Below are 16,989 nucleotides of genomic sequence, written 5' to 3'. Positions count from 1 at the left end.
TATCACTATCACTAGAACTCTTATATCCATTTCCCAAAATGTTTGGAGGCTTATAGAGACTATCTTCAGTACTCTCGTACGAATCATGAGAATCATTATCCTCCTGAAGTAGAGTTGGGATAACAACTCTACCAGTCCTTGTCACATTGATTTTTTCACTGATTCTTTTTTAATCTCTAACAACATACTTTTTGAAAGGTGAGATTTTGTGGGTTAGCTGTGAGTCTTCAGTAGTTGGGACTGAACTTTCAAGGGTTGGGTAAAAGACTTTGATGGTTGAGATGATAATTTTAGGGGTTGATTGTGAAGAATAAATTGTGTTTCAGGCAGTGATTTGGGCTGAGACATGAGTGGTGATTTGAATTGTGATTTGAGATGACACATGGACTGTGTTTTTGGGTGGAATTTTGGCTGTGGTGGTGTATTGTTGGGCTTAGACATGGGATGTGGTTTGGGTTGAGACAGTGGCTGTGATTTGGGCCTTAAATAGTATCTCTTATTGAACTGGAAAGTATTTGTGGCCTTGGGTTTACAAGTGCTTGATGATTGGATTTTTGATGGTATAGAATTTCACTAATGAAATCTCGTTGTAAAGTATAGTTTCTAAACCAAACAATAATCCTTTCATACAAAAATTTGTTTGTCACAAGTACAAACCCCTAAAATCTATAAACCGAAGTATTTAAACCTCGGGTCGTTCTCCCTAGGAATTACAATAAAGTGTCTTGTTATTGGTTGTGAATTATTTTGGGGTTTTGATAAGAAGTATGAAAGATAAATGGCAAGAAAGTAAACTAAGGCCTAAAAAGGTCTTGACAAGGGTTGGTGGTCAAGGATCTCTATCCTAATCACTAACCACAATATGAGAATTGGCAAGGATTAATCTCATTAAATCATCCTCTAACTAGTTAGTAAAGGAAAGTCAAATGAGCTATATCAATCCTAGTCCATAAGTCCTAACTCTCCACTAATTCAATTAGTGATAACTAGAGTCAATGGCTCCCAATCATCAATCACTTGGACATTAGTAACTCAAGAGGTCCTAAGTTACCTTTCCAAGCCAAGAGTATAAAATTCTACTTTAAAATCCAACCAAGCATTTCATCAAACACTTGGAAGGCATAAAAGGAAAGCATAGTAAATTGATAACAAGAATAGAATCTAACAACAATTATTGAAATGAATTAACAATAACAATCAAAAGAAACACATTTATTATGAATTACCTTGATTGAATTGAAAGAGAGTAGAAGAAACAAAAGTAGATCTACAACAAAACACAAGAACAACATAAAGGAAATTACAACAAAGGAATGGGAGAAGAATGAATGTAACTACAAGGAATTGAAAGGTAGAAGTAGAAGAAAGTGAATTGAAATCTAGATCTAAGAACTAAGCCTAATCCTAATCCTAATCCTAGAGAGAAGTGAGAGCTTCTCTCTCTAGAAACTACTTCTAACTACTAAACTATGACTAATGATAACTAACATGTGTTTCCCTCTTCATTCCTTGGGTTAAATAGCATCAGAAATTAGTTGGATTGGGCCCACAAGGCTTTAGAATTCGCTGGCCACGTTTTGCTTTAAGTGAACCAGGTGGCAGCAACGGCGCGTGCGCGTACTATGCGCGTCCGCGCCACCATACGTGTAGCAACTATGGCAAATCTTATATCGTTTCGAAGTCCCGGATGTTAGCTTTCTAACCCAACTGGAACCGCATCATTTGGACCTCTGTAGCTCAAGTTATGGTCGTTTAAGTGCGAAGAGGTCGGCTTGACAGCTTTCTGGTTCTTTCATTTCTTCACGAGTTCTCCAACTTTTCATGCTTCTTTCTTCATTCCCTTGATCCAATCTTTGCCTCCTAAACCTTAAATCACTTAACAAACATATCAAGGCATCTAATGGAATCAAGGAGAATTAGATTTAGTTATTTTAAGACCTAAAAAACATGTTTTCACTCTTAAGCACAATTAAAGGAGAAGTTATAAAACCATGCTATTTCAATGGATAAATGTGGGTAAAAGGTTATAAAATCCCCTAAAATCAATACAAGATAAACCCTACAAATGGAGTTTATCAGTGCTCTAGGGTTCTAATATAACTAACTCATCATCATCCTTACTCATACACTCCACCATGTGTGGCTCTGAAACTCTATGCACAAAATAAATGTTGATCGAATTGTGATGCCTTTTACAATCCTTCACCATTTTCAACAAATCAGCATATACTTCTAGCTTCCTCAACCCAACTTCAAGCGATATTTCGGGTACTTTCCAGCAACAACTATCTACCTTTGAATATCCTACCTTCTTGTAATATCCTTTTTCGAAGAAAACATCTAGCATATCCCCTTCAACTCCCGCTAACACCTTTGTATTGTCTGGTTCATAAATTTTTGATCCACTTTCATCATTTTTAAACTTTCCACCAGGATGGAAAACAAATGTCATTAGATAATTTTTCATCTACAAATTAAAAATAGCAACAGTGAATCATGAGAGTGAATTCTGTTTTTCATTATTTTTATTTTCTTGTTCAATTTATTTATGTTTCAGCAACAAAACTCCAATCACTGTTTTAATCTAAAATGAACACCATTTCACTAAACCCTGCTTTTTACATGAACTAAACAAAACAAAAATTTTCATCTATCCACACACATTATATTCGGCCATATCAAAACAAGCATCCAAAATCTTTCAACATACAAAACATCTGAACCATTGCAAAATTCTAGCAACAACTACCCCTAGCACAAAAATCCTAACCTAAAATAAACCAACATTCAAAATCAACGAATATGATTCATACAAAAAAAAGAAAAAAAAGAGAAGGAATTCGCCACGCAAGAGAACTTACCTCTCACCGAAGATGGTGCCTACCATCGCAGAAGACTAGTGACCTTCAGACCGTGATGAGGAGGAGCGATCACAATGTGAATGGCGTCGATGTTTATTGCTTCCACGACTGATCAGTGCAGTTTCTTCTTCTCACTCTGTTTTGGTGACTCTTCGTTAGTTTTGGGTGAAAAAGAGAAAATTGTAAGTAAAAGTGAAAGGGAGAAGGGGAATGGGAGAGTTACTTCAGTAATAAGGATTCTTGCAATACGGTGTCGTTTTGGACTTACTTAGGTGTCACTTAACAGTCCACGTGTATTGTCATTAATGAAATATGTGAGCCCATAAATGGAAGGGCAAATGTAATTGATGTCAAATCTTTCGATGACTAATTTGATTTAAAAATATTTTTGGGACAAAAATGGAGTTAATACTCAAAATGGCCCCTGAAATTTGAAGACAGATTCAATTTGACCCTCGAAATTTCAATTGACTGAATTTGAACCCCCAAATTTGAATAAGTGATTCACATTAGCCCTTCTGTTAATATCCGTTAACGGCACGCTTATCTGAAATGTTAAGTGACATGTGGACTTGACAGGTGGCCTAATTAAACGTTGCTGACATAGAAAAAAAAATTTTAGACTCAATTTAGCCCCCCTTTTAATGAATATAAAATCCTAACAAGTGACAAATTCTCAAGTTGATATCGTTCTTTGGGTTGGAGAAGATGATGAGGAGCACCAGCTAAGGTTCCGAAAGCTGCAACAGATCTCATTCACATGGAAGTTTGGACAGGAATCCAAATCGAGCTAGATCTGGAAAGGTTCCACACTGGTGTGGTTGTGGAATGCGTCCCATTCTTCGTTGGTCTGGAACAGAAGCAAATTCAGAGAGGCCATTTTTTGGAAGTCTAAACTATAATGTGAGTTCTTGAATTGCTTCCTTCTTGAATTTACATATTCTTTTTGTAATACATGCATAATTTATTTTGTGGTTCTTGTTGTGATAAACCTCTGGAAATAGATGGTGTGGACTTTTTGTGTGGACAAATAGCGTGGAAGAAGAAGACATGACTAGCAGACATGAAACTGAAAATAGCATTGAGTATTGGAAGATGAACGTGGGTTGGAAGATTAGTGCAATAGAAGCTGAAATTAGGATTTTAAAAGTATGAAATAGTATTTTGAGTTTTTTTCTTATTTTGTTTGTAGTTGTAGCCATTGGCTTGCCTTAGGTGTAGGAAAGTGATGAATAAAATTGAATTAATGTCACTACAATTATGTCTTTTTTAATACAAATCTGTTTTGTAAATTGTAGGTTTTGACTAAACCTACAAATTCAGTAAGGATATTACAAACAGGTATGATTCTGTAAATTAAAAATTGTGACTAAACATGTAAAAGTAAAATGGTAAGAATAAACAAGAGACAGATTACAAATCTGCAAATATCAATAATAAACTAACTTGTTATTTATCTACCAAATCTCTAAATTGTAAAATAAGTTATACTAATAAATCTTGAATATGATTTCATAGGTCAACCATAGTCATAACAATGACCATTGTAACACATGATAAACCAAAAATGATGTCTAGAATGTCATCATCACAGTCACAAAACAAAAAGACTATTTAAAAGGTTCCAAAATAAAGCGCTAAATAAGACATGACAAAAGGCATAAACAACCACTGATACAAATTTTAGCCACAAAACAGCCACAAAATAACCTCAAAACACACACTTTGGATTACATTTATCAATTTATCCACAAAAGACAATATAATTTAATCTCTATCTCGGAGGGGGACAAATTTCATAAATTCTGTAAACTTTGACGTTGTCCCAGAACTAGCTCCTTGCATTGGTTCCACACTAGGAGTTGCTACATGTAATTAGAAATATTTGATAGATGATGAATAAACACATAATATTTTCGTAAATGTAATTAATTAATGTGTTATATAATGGTACCTACTTTATAATTTGTGGCTGTGAAATAGTGGGTTGAGTGATGTCAATCTCCGAAGTCTATGGAGCATCCACGGTTTGTATACCATCATCGGGTGCATTTGCATTTGCATTAGCTCCTTGTAGTAATTCCTTAGTGAAAATACATCCAATCTATCTTCATTTAGTCCAGTTAATTCATCCGTATTGTCCGTTTCGTAAACTACATTGCCATCATTTTTTGTAACAAAGTTGCCTCCGTGATGATAGACAATGGTTATCAAATCACCCATCTACAGATATAATTCAAACAATTAACAAATTAACTTCAACATCCAAGACCTTTCATATCATGCATCAGATGATTCTACATTAACATGCTAATCAATATTTTTTCAGAACAGAAAATATAAAAATTCATATATAAAATTTATCCGTGTAACAACAGCTACACAATTTTTTGTTATCCATAATTAACAGCTCCGCATTATCACATTGACAAGCATAATCTATTTACTCATTCATGAATTTCTCATTTTATATTTTCAGAAAAAAAGCTCAACTATTGAAATTATCTATAGGCAGAAACGGATACATAAAGAAGTGGTAGATTTGACTAATTTAGATATCTTTTCTTCTTTTAACACAGTTAACGTTAATCATAAAATGCTTGCGTTACTAACATTTTTTGGAGAAACAGTGGTGCGCAGATTCTTCTTCCTCTGCTAGCAAATGAGAATGCGTGCGACAAGCTTTGCCAATGCCCTACACTAATAACGACATTGATCTTCCACAATATGGTGCATGCAAGAGAATGAAGAAGAAGAAGAGTTTTCCTGTTTTGAGTGGTTTGATCATTGGTGTTGTTGAATTTTAACCTCAGAATGGAAAACATTGTCATTTGAAGAGAGATTACGCGCCAAGGAGAAAACGACGTTGTTTAATAAGCTCACCTGTCAAACTCACGTGTCACCTAACGTTTCAAGTAAGCGTGCCATTAATGGAGATTAACAGAAGGGCTAACGTGAATAACTTATTTAAATTTGGGTGTTTTAAATGAAGTCAATTGAAATTTCGGGGATTAAATTGAGTCTGTTTCCAAATTTCAGGAGCCATTTTGAATATTAACTCATCGAGAATTAATTTGATTAAAAAAAAAATTTAGGACAAAAATAATGATCATACAATCTTTCGAAAATCAATTTAACAATTAATCTATAAATATAGGTTTAATTTATGCTTTATAATTATCATATATGCATGACATTCATTTACTTATCTGACTAAACTTGCAGGTCTAAAGTATAATAGATAAAACAATGTTTTAACACAAAAAAGGGGTAAAAAATATTTTCATCGTTTTCAGTTTTTTTTCCCACAAAATTCTATAAAAATATAAAATATTAAAATGAAAACAAAAACCGATTATAACCTATTTTTCTTATTTTATTTCCAAAGTTTAAGCAATCGTCGTTCGGTTGTTTCAAGCAATCTTTAGTAGTAGTGTTCAAAATAAAGAAATATTAATGAATTGAGCTTTGAAAACATTCTTTTTGTCCTTTTATCACTAACCGGAAATATGAGTTGAGATCAAGAAATTATTTTTTTATGCATAACGACAAATATATATATATATAAAAAAAGATGTTGATGAATTTAATTGAATAGGATGTAAAAGAAAGTAGTTTTGTTAGTGAGTTTGATTACCTAAAGTCTTTGTTTCTATTCTGATGACCATCTTCATCTACCGTTTTCAATCTTATTTTTGGTACATTCTAAACATTGCCCTTTTAAATTAAAAAAAAATCAATAAAAATAGTTCTTTTAACACATTAAATCAAAGTCAACATGGCGTTGCATAAAATTTGTAAATTAGTTGGTCAAATGCATTACCAACATCACTTCTTAGTTCTTTCTATAATGATTTGGTGACTATTCTAAATTCTCCCCCAACGGCTCAATGACACCTTTACTTTCCTTTTTTTTTCTTCTTTTAATTGTCACTAGTGGTATATTTTGGAAAACTTACTAATTTTAATTTAAGATAAGAAAAGGGGGGCAAGGAACTTTGTTTATGGTTAGTTGGTTACATGTTTAATCAATAATATAATTGGAAGTTCTACAAAATTAGATAGAGAAGAACTTTGAAGTGCCCTTCACGTCTTCTTCAACAAAAATATTGCCAAATAGTAATGCTATGAGTTATTGAACTATGAGTTTATTATTCTGGATTATGAATATTTTAAAGATAACTATTAAAATTTTAAAAATAATACGTGTTTGTGTAAAAATAAACTCTTTTAAGCGTGTAATATTTTTAATACATACAGAGAAGGGACAAAGACAATTATACTAGACAAATGTTAAAAATTTAGGGTTATTAAATGTTCTAAAACATTTATAAAGTAATTTTTATTATTACTAATTTTTAGTATTTATAAATATTTTTTTATTGAGTAATTCTTTTATCAGTCTCTTCACTAGAATGATATCACCTAAAGCTAAGGGGGAAGAAGGGAGAAAACATCAATTAGGAAAACTTGTAAGATTGAATGTGGATAATCTTTTGATGAGTGGTAGTATGAATAACAAAAATATTATGTCTATTAAGTTGTATTTGTTTTTTGAGGATGAAATATAAAATTTAGTTTTGAAACATAAAATTTTAGTTCTTTTAATATCTCTAAAAAGTAGAGATACAAAGGGTTAAAAATTTTAGAAATTGTGACTAAAATTTTAATAATATATTTTTTTTAAAAGAACTTTTATTTAACTTTTTAAATTTTAAATTTATTTTTTAATTTTTATATTTATCTTAAACCAAACAAAATACTGAAATATAATTCAATCGAATATATTTTATATCAAATATAATATAAAAACTTAATTTAATTTCTGTTTTCAGTTTTTTATTTTTTTAATCTCTCTTTTAAATACAATTTTAAAAATTATTAGTCACTAAATAGTTAGTACAAATGTAATAGTAAATAACTTTTAGTTTTTACTTGATGCATTGATTACAAAATCACGGAGTGGTTTTGGTGCATGACTCCATTTTGCACTTGAGAATTAAGATAGTTACACTCACCCACTTTCTTTCCCTAAAACCGGGCCCATCAACTTTGCATTTTAGTAGTGCAAACATTTAGGCACAATAAATAACATGTGGCCAAGCTTAATTAATTAATTAATTAAACAAAATCAACAAATGCTACCCATTAAATTATACGGGAAGTTATCAACTTATCATGGTTTTGCACCAAGAAAGCCGGTGACGTACCACTTTAACCACAAAATTTCTAAGTACATTCAAAATAGCAATGATATATGTATTAAAAGTGGGTATTAAAGTAGACAAATTTTACTCTTTCTCTGACCAAAATTATAATCTTAATTAGTTATGTATATATGATACACCCCATAGCTCAAGTTAAAAAAAAATCATCTACTACATACTAACAATAATAATATTTGTTTTCTTTTACCAAAATAAATGTCACTACATAATGAAAATGATTTAATTCTAGAAGGACGATGAATCTAACTTAAATTGAACTGCAATTTTGATGTGCATATCAGCCTATGTAAGGTTTTTCCCACCATGCTATAGAAATATTAGGAATCAGTTTCTTTTATTCGCATATAATTTCAAAGTTTGTAAATAATATAATTTGATTAAAAAAATTAATTTTAATATATTAATAATATAAAATATTTTATACGATCATTTAATTTAATTTTTTAAAATAATATTTCATGTAAGAATAAAATTACTTTACACGGTTAAAATTAAATTCTTACTTAAATTTATGTATATTATTAAGAATAAATAATCATTTATACTTATAAAAGATGAAAACGCTGACATATGTATTCACATTAGATGGAAATTAAATTTGTATCTACATAAGATGTCTTTCGTATGACAAAAGTATCCTAAGTGGCACTTTAACCTTTTAGAAATAGGGTATTTTTGTCACACAAAAGTCATCTTGCATAGGTACAAATTTAATTTCGATTTAGTGTGGATACATATATCAGTATTTTCATCTTTTATGGATACAAATCGTTATTTATTCGATTAAAGAAATTTGAAAGAGAAAGTAAATAGTTTTGACTTTTGGCACATTTGAAATGGAAAGGTTTGAGACGTGTGCAACTCGCCGGCGTATAAATTGCTCACAAAACAACTCAACAAGAAGAAGCAGCAACTCTCTACACTTAAAAAAGAGTTACAAGACTGAAAACAAAACTAAACAAAAACCGAAATCGGAGAACCTTCGCCGCCGGCGGAGAAAGAAACATTTCCGGCAACGAAATGGCGAACTCCGGTAGTGGCAGTTCGGGCGTGAGATTGGACGAGTCGTTTCGTGCTGTGCCGACGGTGTACCTGACGTTCCTATCGATCTGGTTCGTCTCTGCATTCTCTTGGACAGCTTACACTTACAAGAATCGCCATTCTCAGGTTCCTCAATTTCGAACGCTCCTATTCGATTCTTCCTCAATTTCATTGAATTCTATCGATGACGATTAACGTTTAGTAGTTATGATCATATTGATGCACTTGAGTTTCCAGTTTTGGTAGCTCCGACTCTGTTTCGTTGTTCAAACTTTGATCTTGTTTTTTCCTTTTTAATTAATTATTTTAGCTCGATAACATAATTATGGTTAAATTTATTTAGGTGTGGTGAGAATTTTTGTGTCAATCAAGTATAAAAATTTCAATTATCTAAGTTTCGTTAGACAGAGACTGATGAGAGATCGAGACTAAAGCCTTTGTATTGTGCTTAGCATAAAATGTGCAAGATTGAGTTGTCTTAGTGCTTGTTGAAAAAGAAAAACGGAGTTATATTTAGAATTTGAAAAGTTGAACAAGAGAAATTTTGGAGGGACTGAAATTTTGTGTTTCAGAATTGAAATATTCGGGTTACTAAACAAAATACTGAGTCTCAGTCCTGCTTTCAAACTCTACCTTATAGTTTTTAGTAATAAAGTGTGTATTCTTTGAATTTGAAGAAGGTGGTTTTATTTTTTTTTTCTTCAGCTGTTTGTGACTGCTTTGTTTTTATGATATTATTTTGTTAGAGCAGTGCAATAAGTTGCAGTGGACTCTTACTTCGGTTCCATTGATGAAAGCATTGCAGCTCATGCTATCCTTTCTCTTCTGGTAAATGTTGGACTAGTTTATTTCTTCTCTGTTTCTTTCTTTATTATTTATTTTTCTATATGAGAGAAAAAAAAATTATACAGCTTACGGTTTAGAATTGCTCAATCTTGCATTCAGTATAGAGTATAGACACACACATATTATCTTGGTTGATAGCTCTAGACTTCTACGGATAAATTCATGTTCCATGCCAGTGGCGTGAGTATCAAGTATCAACCAAATAAAGAGAGTGGATTCATAGAAAATTTATTATCCTGGTAATTGAAATCTGTATTTGTTGTTCTCAAAGATTTAAGTAAGTTTTTTTTATACAATTCTTGCAGGTATCCATGCTACAATTTTCAAGCATGTTCTTTATGGATGTCATTTGGAGTGTATGTAACTGGGGTGCTATTTCAGACAGCTGCTTTTGTCTCCTTTTTGCTCATATCTCATGGTTACTGCATCATGTGTGAGCGTCTTTCTCTAAATGAACGGCGAACAACTGCGGCGCTGGCGTTTGTGTTTTACTTGACACTAGTTGGTTACAAGGCTTGTGTGCCATACTTCACTGTGAGTTTCTTACCTATTTTTACTCAATCTGCAATTTATCTTGTAAATTTATGTGTTTGTTAGTTCTAATTATGCTGATTTCTGACTTTTGTAATTGACCAAATGTACAGGTACTTCTGCTACTAAATTATTTTATTTCATTCTATGTGATTTTCCACCATATCTCCCAAAACCTGCTAGTGTTGCGAGAACAATTGAGCATTATAGAAAATGAAGATGTTCATACAATGCATGATGCCGTGTATAAGAAGTACACAATGTTCAAGTAAGTGCCAAAGTATCTCAATTATAAGTGTTTATTATGACTAATTTCTTCTCAAATATCATATCATATCACATATATACCTTAGCCCTTTTAGAAAAAACCATGCTTAATTATAGACACGCTTTCCTTTCCTTTGTGCAGGAAATTTCAGGGTGCAATGCAGATTGTAGCTATGGCAGAAATTGTGGTATATATATATATATATGTGTGTGTGTGTGTGTGTGTGTTTCACTCATAAACTTACATAAATATTCTGAATATAAAAGTGATTTTGACAAGGATATTAATTATAGATATGCATGAATGTGGACGACTCTTCGGAGAATTACTGGATTCGCATATTAATCAGAGAATGGGTGCAATTCTGCATCTTTTTGTACATAGGGTATGCATATATATCCAAAGATACAATACTCTCAATACCACTTCAATTCTCTAAACAGTACAAAATTGATCATCATTTTACTACAAAATACTAGAATACTATTCATGATTTATGTGTCCGTTGCTAACATAAAACTATTATTCTTTTTCTTTACCTGCAGATGGATTTTCAAGTCACAAGATTTGGCACCACACTTCTCTATTATGCCTGCCACAAAATGTAAAGGCGAGACTCTGGTGCCTCCCACCTACAGTATTGTAAGTTATCTATCTTCACGTTACTGAGGCCAAGAATGCCAACTAAAATGTTATTATATGTAAAGAACATTTGTAAGAAACTAAGTTGTAAATAGTTTAGATCTTCTATACGTTCTTCTATCATATAAGTGTAGATTAGATCACAAATTATAACCTTTAACCGATTTACTAGGCGTTCATTCCGTAATGAATAGAATAATGTCATTCTTTTAACCGTACTGAGTACACTATTGTGTAGGAAATGGATGCAGCAACTTTTAAAGAATTTAGTAGTCATGAATGGCACATTGGGGTGGTAAGTGCTGCTACTTTTTTTTTTGGTGTCCCTTTTTTCTTGGTGGTAAGTGTTGCTACTTGAAAACATAGAAAGTTGAATAGTCTTTTCTCTTATTTAATTTAACTTCATCAAAATAAGAATTTTATTCACCTGAAAAGAATTGCAAAGATATTCCAACAACATTTGCCTTTAAGAGGCAATGGCTTAATCAACTAAGATATCTAAAGGAATTTATACTCCTTCTTCCATCGTAAAGATCAGCAAAGAGTAAATTTCTTTAGTTGAATATTGCATAGTTTACTACTTCTTGAGTAGTATCTTGTTAATTGTTAAGCAATCATTCAAAGCATGGAACTATCTAAAAGAAGAAATAATTAATCCTCCTCAACATACTTCTAATTACTAAATGAATAAAGAATTGATTGTTTCTTATAATTGAAGACATTGAAAGTATCTCTGATTTACTTCATCCATCTTTTACTAACACAATCATTATGCTTGTGTAGCCAACTTCTAGTTCACATTATCAAAGCTCCAAAGATGAAGTTCTAGTAATCATTCAGCACCCAGGTGCACAGAGGTCAAGTAAAAAGCTCGATTTTTGTTCTCACAACACTGAATGTTATGTTGTATCAGATCTTCATACGAATTCATATTCAAATCAAGTAGAACTACACTGATTAATTGTACTTTGCATTTCTTGCTTATGCCTTTTTCTTGCAGTTGGCAAGGGCATGAATTATAGTATCTCTATATCCAAGATTATTACTTAGGACTAGGAATAGTGAGTTAAGGGTACAGCAATGAGGTTTAGCTCATTTACCAAATGTTAGAGATTAGAGGCAGCTGCAAATATGTATAAATACATTATCAAAAGCAATGATAAATGTGTATATTATTCTTGATCTCAGTGTGGCATTGTGTTTAACTTCTGCAACAATCATGTTTAAGGGTTTTGCCATAGTTTATCTCCTATATGGCTTTAATTTATATTCTTCAAACTCCGAACCAAATGTTATGGATTCTTCATCAAGCTTCTTCTTCAATCTCCGCCAAGTTCTCAACATATCAGCCTGTATTAGCCCTTTGTAAAGGCTCTCGAAAGTAACTTTCTGAGGAAGAAACCCTTTCTCTATCATCTCTACAAAATAATGGCAAGCCTCCCTCCAACGCTGTTTTGCACATAGCCCATGAATTAGAATGGTATACATATCCAAATCTGGTCCTACCCCAGTCTCCTTCATATCATTCCATATCTCTTCCACAACCCCAATTTTATTCAGATCCAAAAACATCCTAATCAGAATGCCATACGTATGTGAACTTGGCAAGCATAAACCATCACTCTTCATCTTCTTAAAGAACTTCAAAGCACTACCAGCATCCTTTCTCCCTCTATATTCCTTAAAGAAGCAATTGTATGTTGCAGCATTTGGAGTAACTCCATTCTCCATCATCTCATCAATCAAAGCCTCAGCATCTTCAAGCCACCCACAAGAAGACAGACACTTTATAACCGAAGTATACGTCGCCACCGTCGGACAAATACCTTTCTCCTTCATTAACCTCAATTTATCAAGGGATAACTGCGGTTTATGTCCCCTGCTATAAACATGGAGCACAATAGAAAAACTAGTCACATCTGGCTCAATCCCTTTGCTGCGCATTTCATCGAACATCTCATCTGCCTCCCTTATCGTCCGGTCAAACCTATCTTCAGGGTGAAGACTAGCCCTTCTACAAATCCCATTCAACAACACATTATAAGTAACAAGATTAGGCTCAACTCCTTTATCTACCATCTCACTAAATAGCTCTCTAGCCTTTCGAATTCTCCCTAACTTGCACCAACCATAGATCAGAACAGTGTACATTTTCACATCGGGTCTAAACCTATGCACATTTTTATTGAAAACTTCAACAGCGACTTTTACATAACCGTACTTACAGAGCGTGTCAAGAAGGAGGCAAAATTCTTCTGAACTAACTTTGTTCTCCGCGAAGGCATCGATATCATCGAAAGCACGAATCGCCTGGCGGGTGAGGCCGGCGGCGACAAGGCGGCGGATGAGGAGCAAGAAGGTGTTGGGAGTAGGGGTGAGGCCACGGCGGTCCATGTCGACGATGAGCTGCCAGGCGACATCGAATTGGCGGACCTTGGCCATGACGTCGATGAGGAGGTTGTAAGAGGCGGTGGTAAGAGGAGGGTTAGGGAGGGACTTGACGTAGGTGAAGAGGGAGAATGCGATCTTGGTATGGTGTCTGAGGCGGAGGAGGGTTTGAGAGAGGAGGTGAGGGGTGATGGTGACGCCGTGGAGTTGGAGGGAGGATTCCACGGCATGGAAAGGGTTGTGGTGAGTGAGGAGGATGCGGGAGAGTGAATCGGCGTCGTTTGAGGGTTGGAGAGTGGGGAGTGAGGATACGGCGTCGTTTTGGAGTGTTGACGCGAAGAAACGGCGAGAGAGGAAGTATGCATAGGTGTGAGGTGTTGATGGAGCTTTGGCAAGTGCCATGTACATGTTATGTAGCTTTCTTCTTCTTACGAGTGTTTCAGCTCAGTGAAGTGAAGCACACTTGAAGCAAAGTCTATTCACCGTGTTTATTTATTTATTTTTGAGAATAAGAAATTATTTTAGCCCATGAATCTGAGAATAATTTATTTATAAAGATATTTATTATTTATATGTGAATAATAATTAAAATATTAAGTAATTAAATTAATTATGTCGAATTATCGAATACTTCTTAATTATTATTTTCATATAAATATATTTTTATTTGAGTTTTTAGCTTATCACATCATTTTTATTTTCACATGACTATAACTCTTGAAAAAAGTATTTGTGTAATTCTAGAATATATTTACTAAACTTCCAAATTTTTTTTTTGTCCAATATATATTAAATAAATTCATATAATTCTTAATTTAAGATACCTAAAACAATGGTAAAGCTGAAACACACAAGAAGAACTGAAGAAGAAACAGTTAACACTTAACAGTGCCACTTTCTTCTCTTCGGACGGAGCTCCCGCGCTCAACACTTCAAAACTCCTCTCTCTCCGATTCCGATTCTGCGAAACCTTTTCCATTCCTACAAATGAGTGCAGGTACCATTTGCTTATTCTATTCCTCACCAACTTTATTATTATTATTAGGGTTTAAGTGGTTTATATAAGCACTAGCTGGATTTTAATTGAAGCACTTGAGGAATTTTTGCTTAAATTTATGTTTCTTCAAATATGAATTTTTTCTTCTATCGTTTGAATTTGGTGAAATAGTGAAGAACATGATTGATAGTTGGTTTGATACACTTATTGATTATAATAGGTGGCGCATTTGGTGGCAATAGAGGGCTCCGTCCAGTGCCTCCTGAAAAGGGTATTTTCCCATTAGACCACATGCATTTATGTGACCTGGTAATGCTTTCATCTTAGTTTCTCAATCTGCAACTGAGTCTTAACCTATATTATATCTATGGTTATAGTTGAATTTCGAGAAATAAGCCGTTGCAACTTGTGTATTTGTTTCTGGACGATTAGTTGAATCGATAATGAGTAAATGTTTCCTTAATGCTAATATTCATACAATCAATATGTTGATAAAATCGATATCTTAGAAAGTAATTAATTCTTCCTTTATTTGGTAATAAGGAAGATGTTTTCAGGGAATTGTTAGGGGGTTAAATTATTTCTCATCAATTTTGTGTGTGTTGCGTTTGTTTCAGGAGAAGAAAGAATATTTGGGTTGTCTGAAAACTGCGGGTCACCAGTCTGAAAAATGCAGGGACTTCTCGAAAAAGTACTTGCAGTGCCGAATGGAAAAGTGAGTCTGGCTTTTCTGTGTTATCAATATCATATTTGATTGACTGTAGTGTTTTTCTTTGTGTAGGTTAGCATAAGTTGAAATGTTTTTAGTGCACTGTTTCTTTTTTCTCTTCTGTCTGTTTTTAATCTTTGGAGCACAATATTGTGGTGTAACTCACTTAGTGTGTGGCATTCTAAAAAACTCATATTCAGCGGATTTGGAATAATCATTCTAAAGTTTTTGTGATCTGTTTGAGTGAGCATGCAGTTTTGAGAATGGGAAATGGAGTGACCGATGCCACTAATATTGATGTCTCATTGAGCATGTGACTAAAAAAAAGTAATAAAACAGCCACACGAATTTGCTAATTACCAATCTCCTTGATGACCATGTCCCAAAGTTAAAAGATTAGGGAGCAATTCTTGAAGAGTTAATGTGATCAGAAAAAAAATGTATATTAAGGCATAAGGTTATTGTAAGATGAGAGGTAAAACAACCAATAGTTTTGAAGAAGGTTCTCTCTTCATTGGATGCAAAATTGTTTTTCAGGCTCTTAAGACTCAGTTTTAGTTGTTCTCTTTGCATAGGAGTTTGACAACATGGGAGTCATATCCACACTCTACCAATTTGTGTAATTTTCGCAGAAAATTTTACATAGGGAAGATGGAATCTAACTTCACATAATCCAAAGTATTTTTCATGGTGAAATGTAATGTTTGGAAAGTTTTATTTTTCATCTTTATCTGTTTCCATGCTCAGCATATATTATTGATACATGATTACTGTTAGCATAATTTTTGGTATACATGGTTCTTATTCATTGGCTTCTTACAGGAACCTAATGGCTAAGCAGGACTTGGCAGAACTTGGTTTTAAGGAAAGAAATGGAGAAACTCCTGAAGGGAAACCCACTGAGAGGATTGATAATTGAAAGACCAATGAACCCAAAGATTTAACAATGTACATTACTTTTGGGATAAGTTTGGCAATGTCATTCTTTAGTTTGTCATTCGATTCCTCTGATGAAAATTTTACAAAACCATGTCATGCTCCAATTTTCACCTTTGATAGATGGAGCCAAGTATGGGACCGATAAAAGTATCTAGTCAGAGGTAAAAACTAACACATGATAAGGTCTTGTAAAATTTTCAGACGAGAGGATAAACATGTAAGTTAGCAATGGTATACCGAGGAGAGTGTGGCTGGGAACAAAAATTGATGGGAAAGAGTTTATCCCATTAATGCAAAGTGGTAGTTGATTTGAGGATCTTGCCCCTGAAAACTGATGTAGTCTGGGAAAGGCAAATGATGGGTTTTTTCTGAGTATCAATTTTGTACTTCAAGTTTAGAACAATTTTGTACTGAATAAGATGTGTTTCCAAACAAATTCTCTTGTCGTTATCCCGTCAACGTTTGTTCATAGAGGTAGTAGAATTCTTTGCACAATTGAAATCCATTATGAAATGACGTTAGGATTATTAAGTTGCTGC

At 33.4% G+C, this 16,989-nt stretch overlaps 3 protein-coding genes across 4 annotated transcripts; 2 read left to right on the top strand and 1 right to left on the bottom strand.

Moving 5' to 3' along the window:
- Positions 1–8,977: 8,977 nt before the first annotated feature.
- On the top strand, positions 8,978–12,604 carry LOC112709924 (uncharacterized). 2 transcript variants are annotated; one of them, XM_025761923.3, is made up of 9 exons: positions 8,978–9,256; positions 9,882–9,958; positions 10,282–10,510; positions 10,621–10,775; positions 10,917–10,962; positions 11,069–11,160; positions 11,321–11,417; positions 11,656–11,712; positions 12,201–12,604. In XM_025761923.3, the coding sequence occupies exons 1-9, from the start codon at positions 9,110–9,112 to the stop codon at positions 12,372–12,374; spliced, it is 1,074 nt and encodes a 357-aa protein (XP_025617708.1). In that variant the 5' UTR covers positions 8,978–9,109; the 3' UTR covers positions 12,375–12,604. The 2 variants fall into 2 exon arrangements, with proteins under 2 accessions (XP_025617708.1, XP_072059898.1); XM_072203797.1 differs by having other exon boundaries at positions 8,993–9,256; positions 9,877–9,958.
- LOC112709923 (pentatricopeptide repeat-containing protein At2g13420, mitochondrial) lies at positions 12,542–14,293 on the bottom strand. The gene has a single exon (XM_025761922.3). The coding sequence runs from the start codon at positions 14,211–14,213 to the stop codon at positions 12,660–12,662; it is 1,554 nt and encodes a 517-aa protein (XP_025617707.1). The 5' UTR covers positions 14,214–14,293; the 3' UTR covers positions 12,542–12,659.
- Positions 14,294–14,617: 324 nt separating this feature from the next.
- Positions 14,618–16,886, top strand: LOC112709922 (uncharacterized). Its single transcript, XM_025761920.3, has 4 exons — positions 14,618–14,802; positions 15,023–15,111; positions 15,420–15,517; positions 16,334–16,886. Exons 1-4 carry the CDS (start codon positions 14,793–14,795, stop codon positions 16,428–16,430), a joined length of 294 nt encoding a protein of 97 aa, XP_025617705.1. The 5' UTR covers positions 14,618–14,792; the 3' UTR covers positions 16,431–16,886.
- The last annotated feature ends 103 nt before the right edge of the window (positions 16,887–16,989 follow it).

This window comes from Arachis hypogaea, chromosome 9 (assembly GCF_003086295.3).
Source record: "Arachis hypogaea cultivar Tifrunner chromosome 9, arahy.Tifrunner.gnm2.J5K5, whole genome shotgun sequence".
Taxonomy (NCBI): Eukaryota; Viridiplantae; Streptophyta; class Magnoliopsida; order Fabales; family Fabaceae; genus Arachis; species Arachis hypogaea.
Note: the sequence above shows the minus strand (reverse complement) of the source record. Positions and strands in the feature narration are given on the sequence as shown.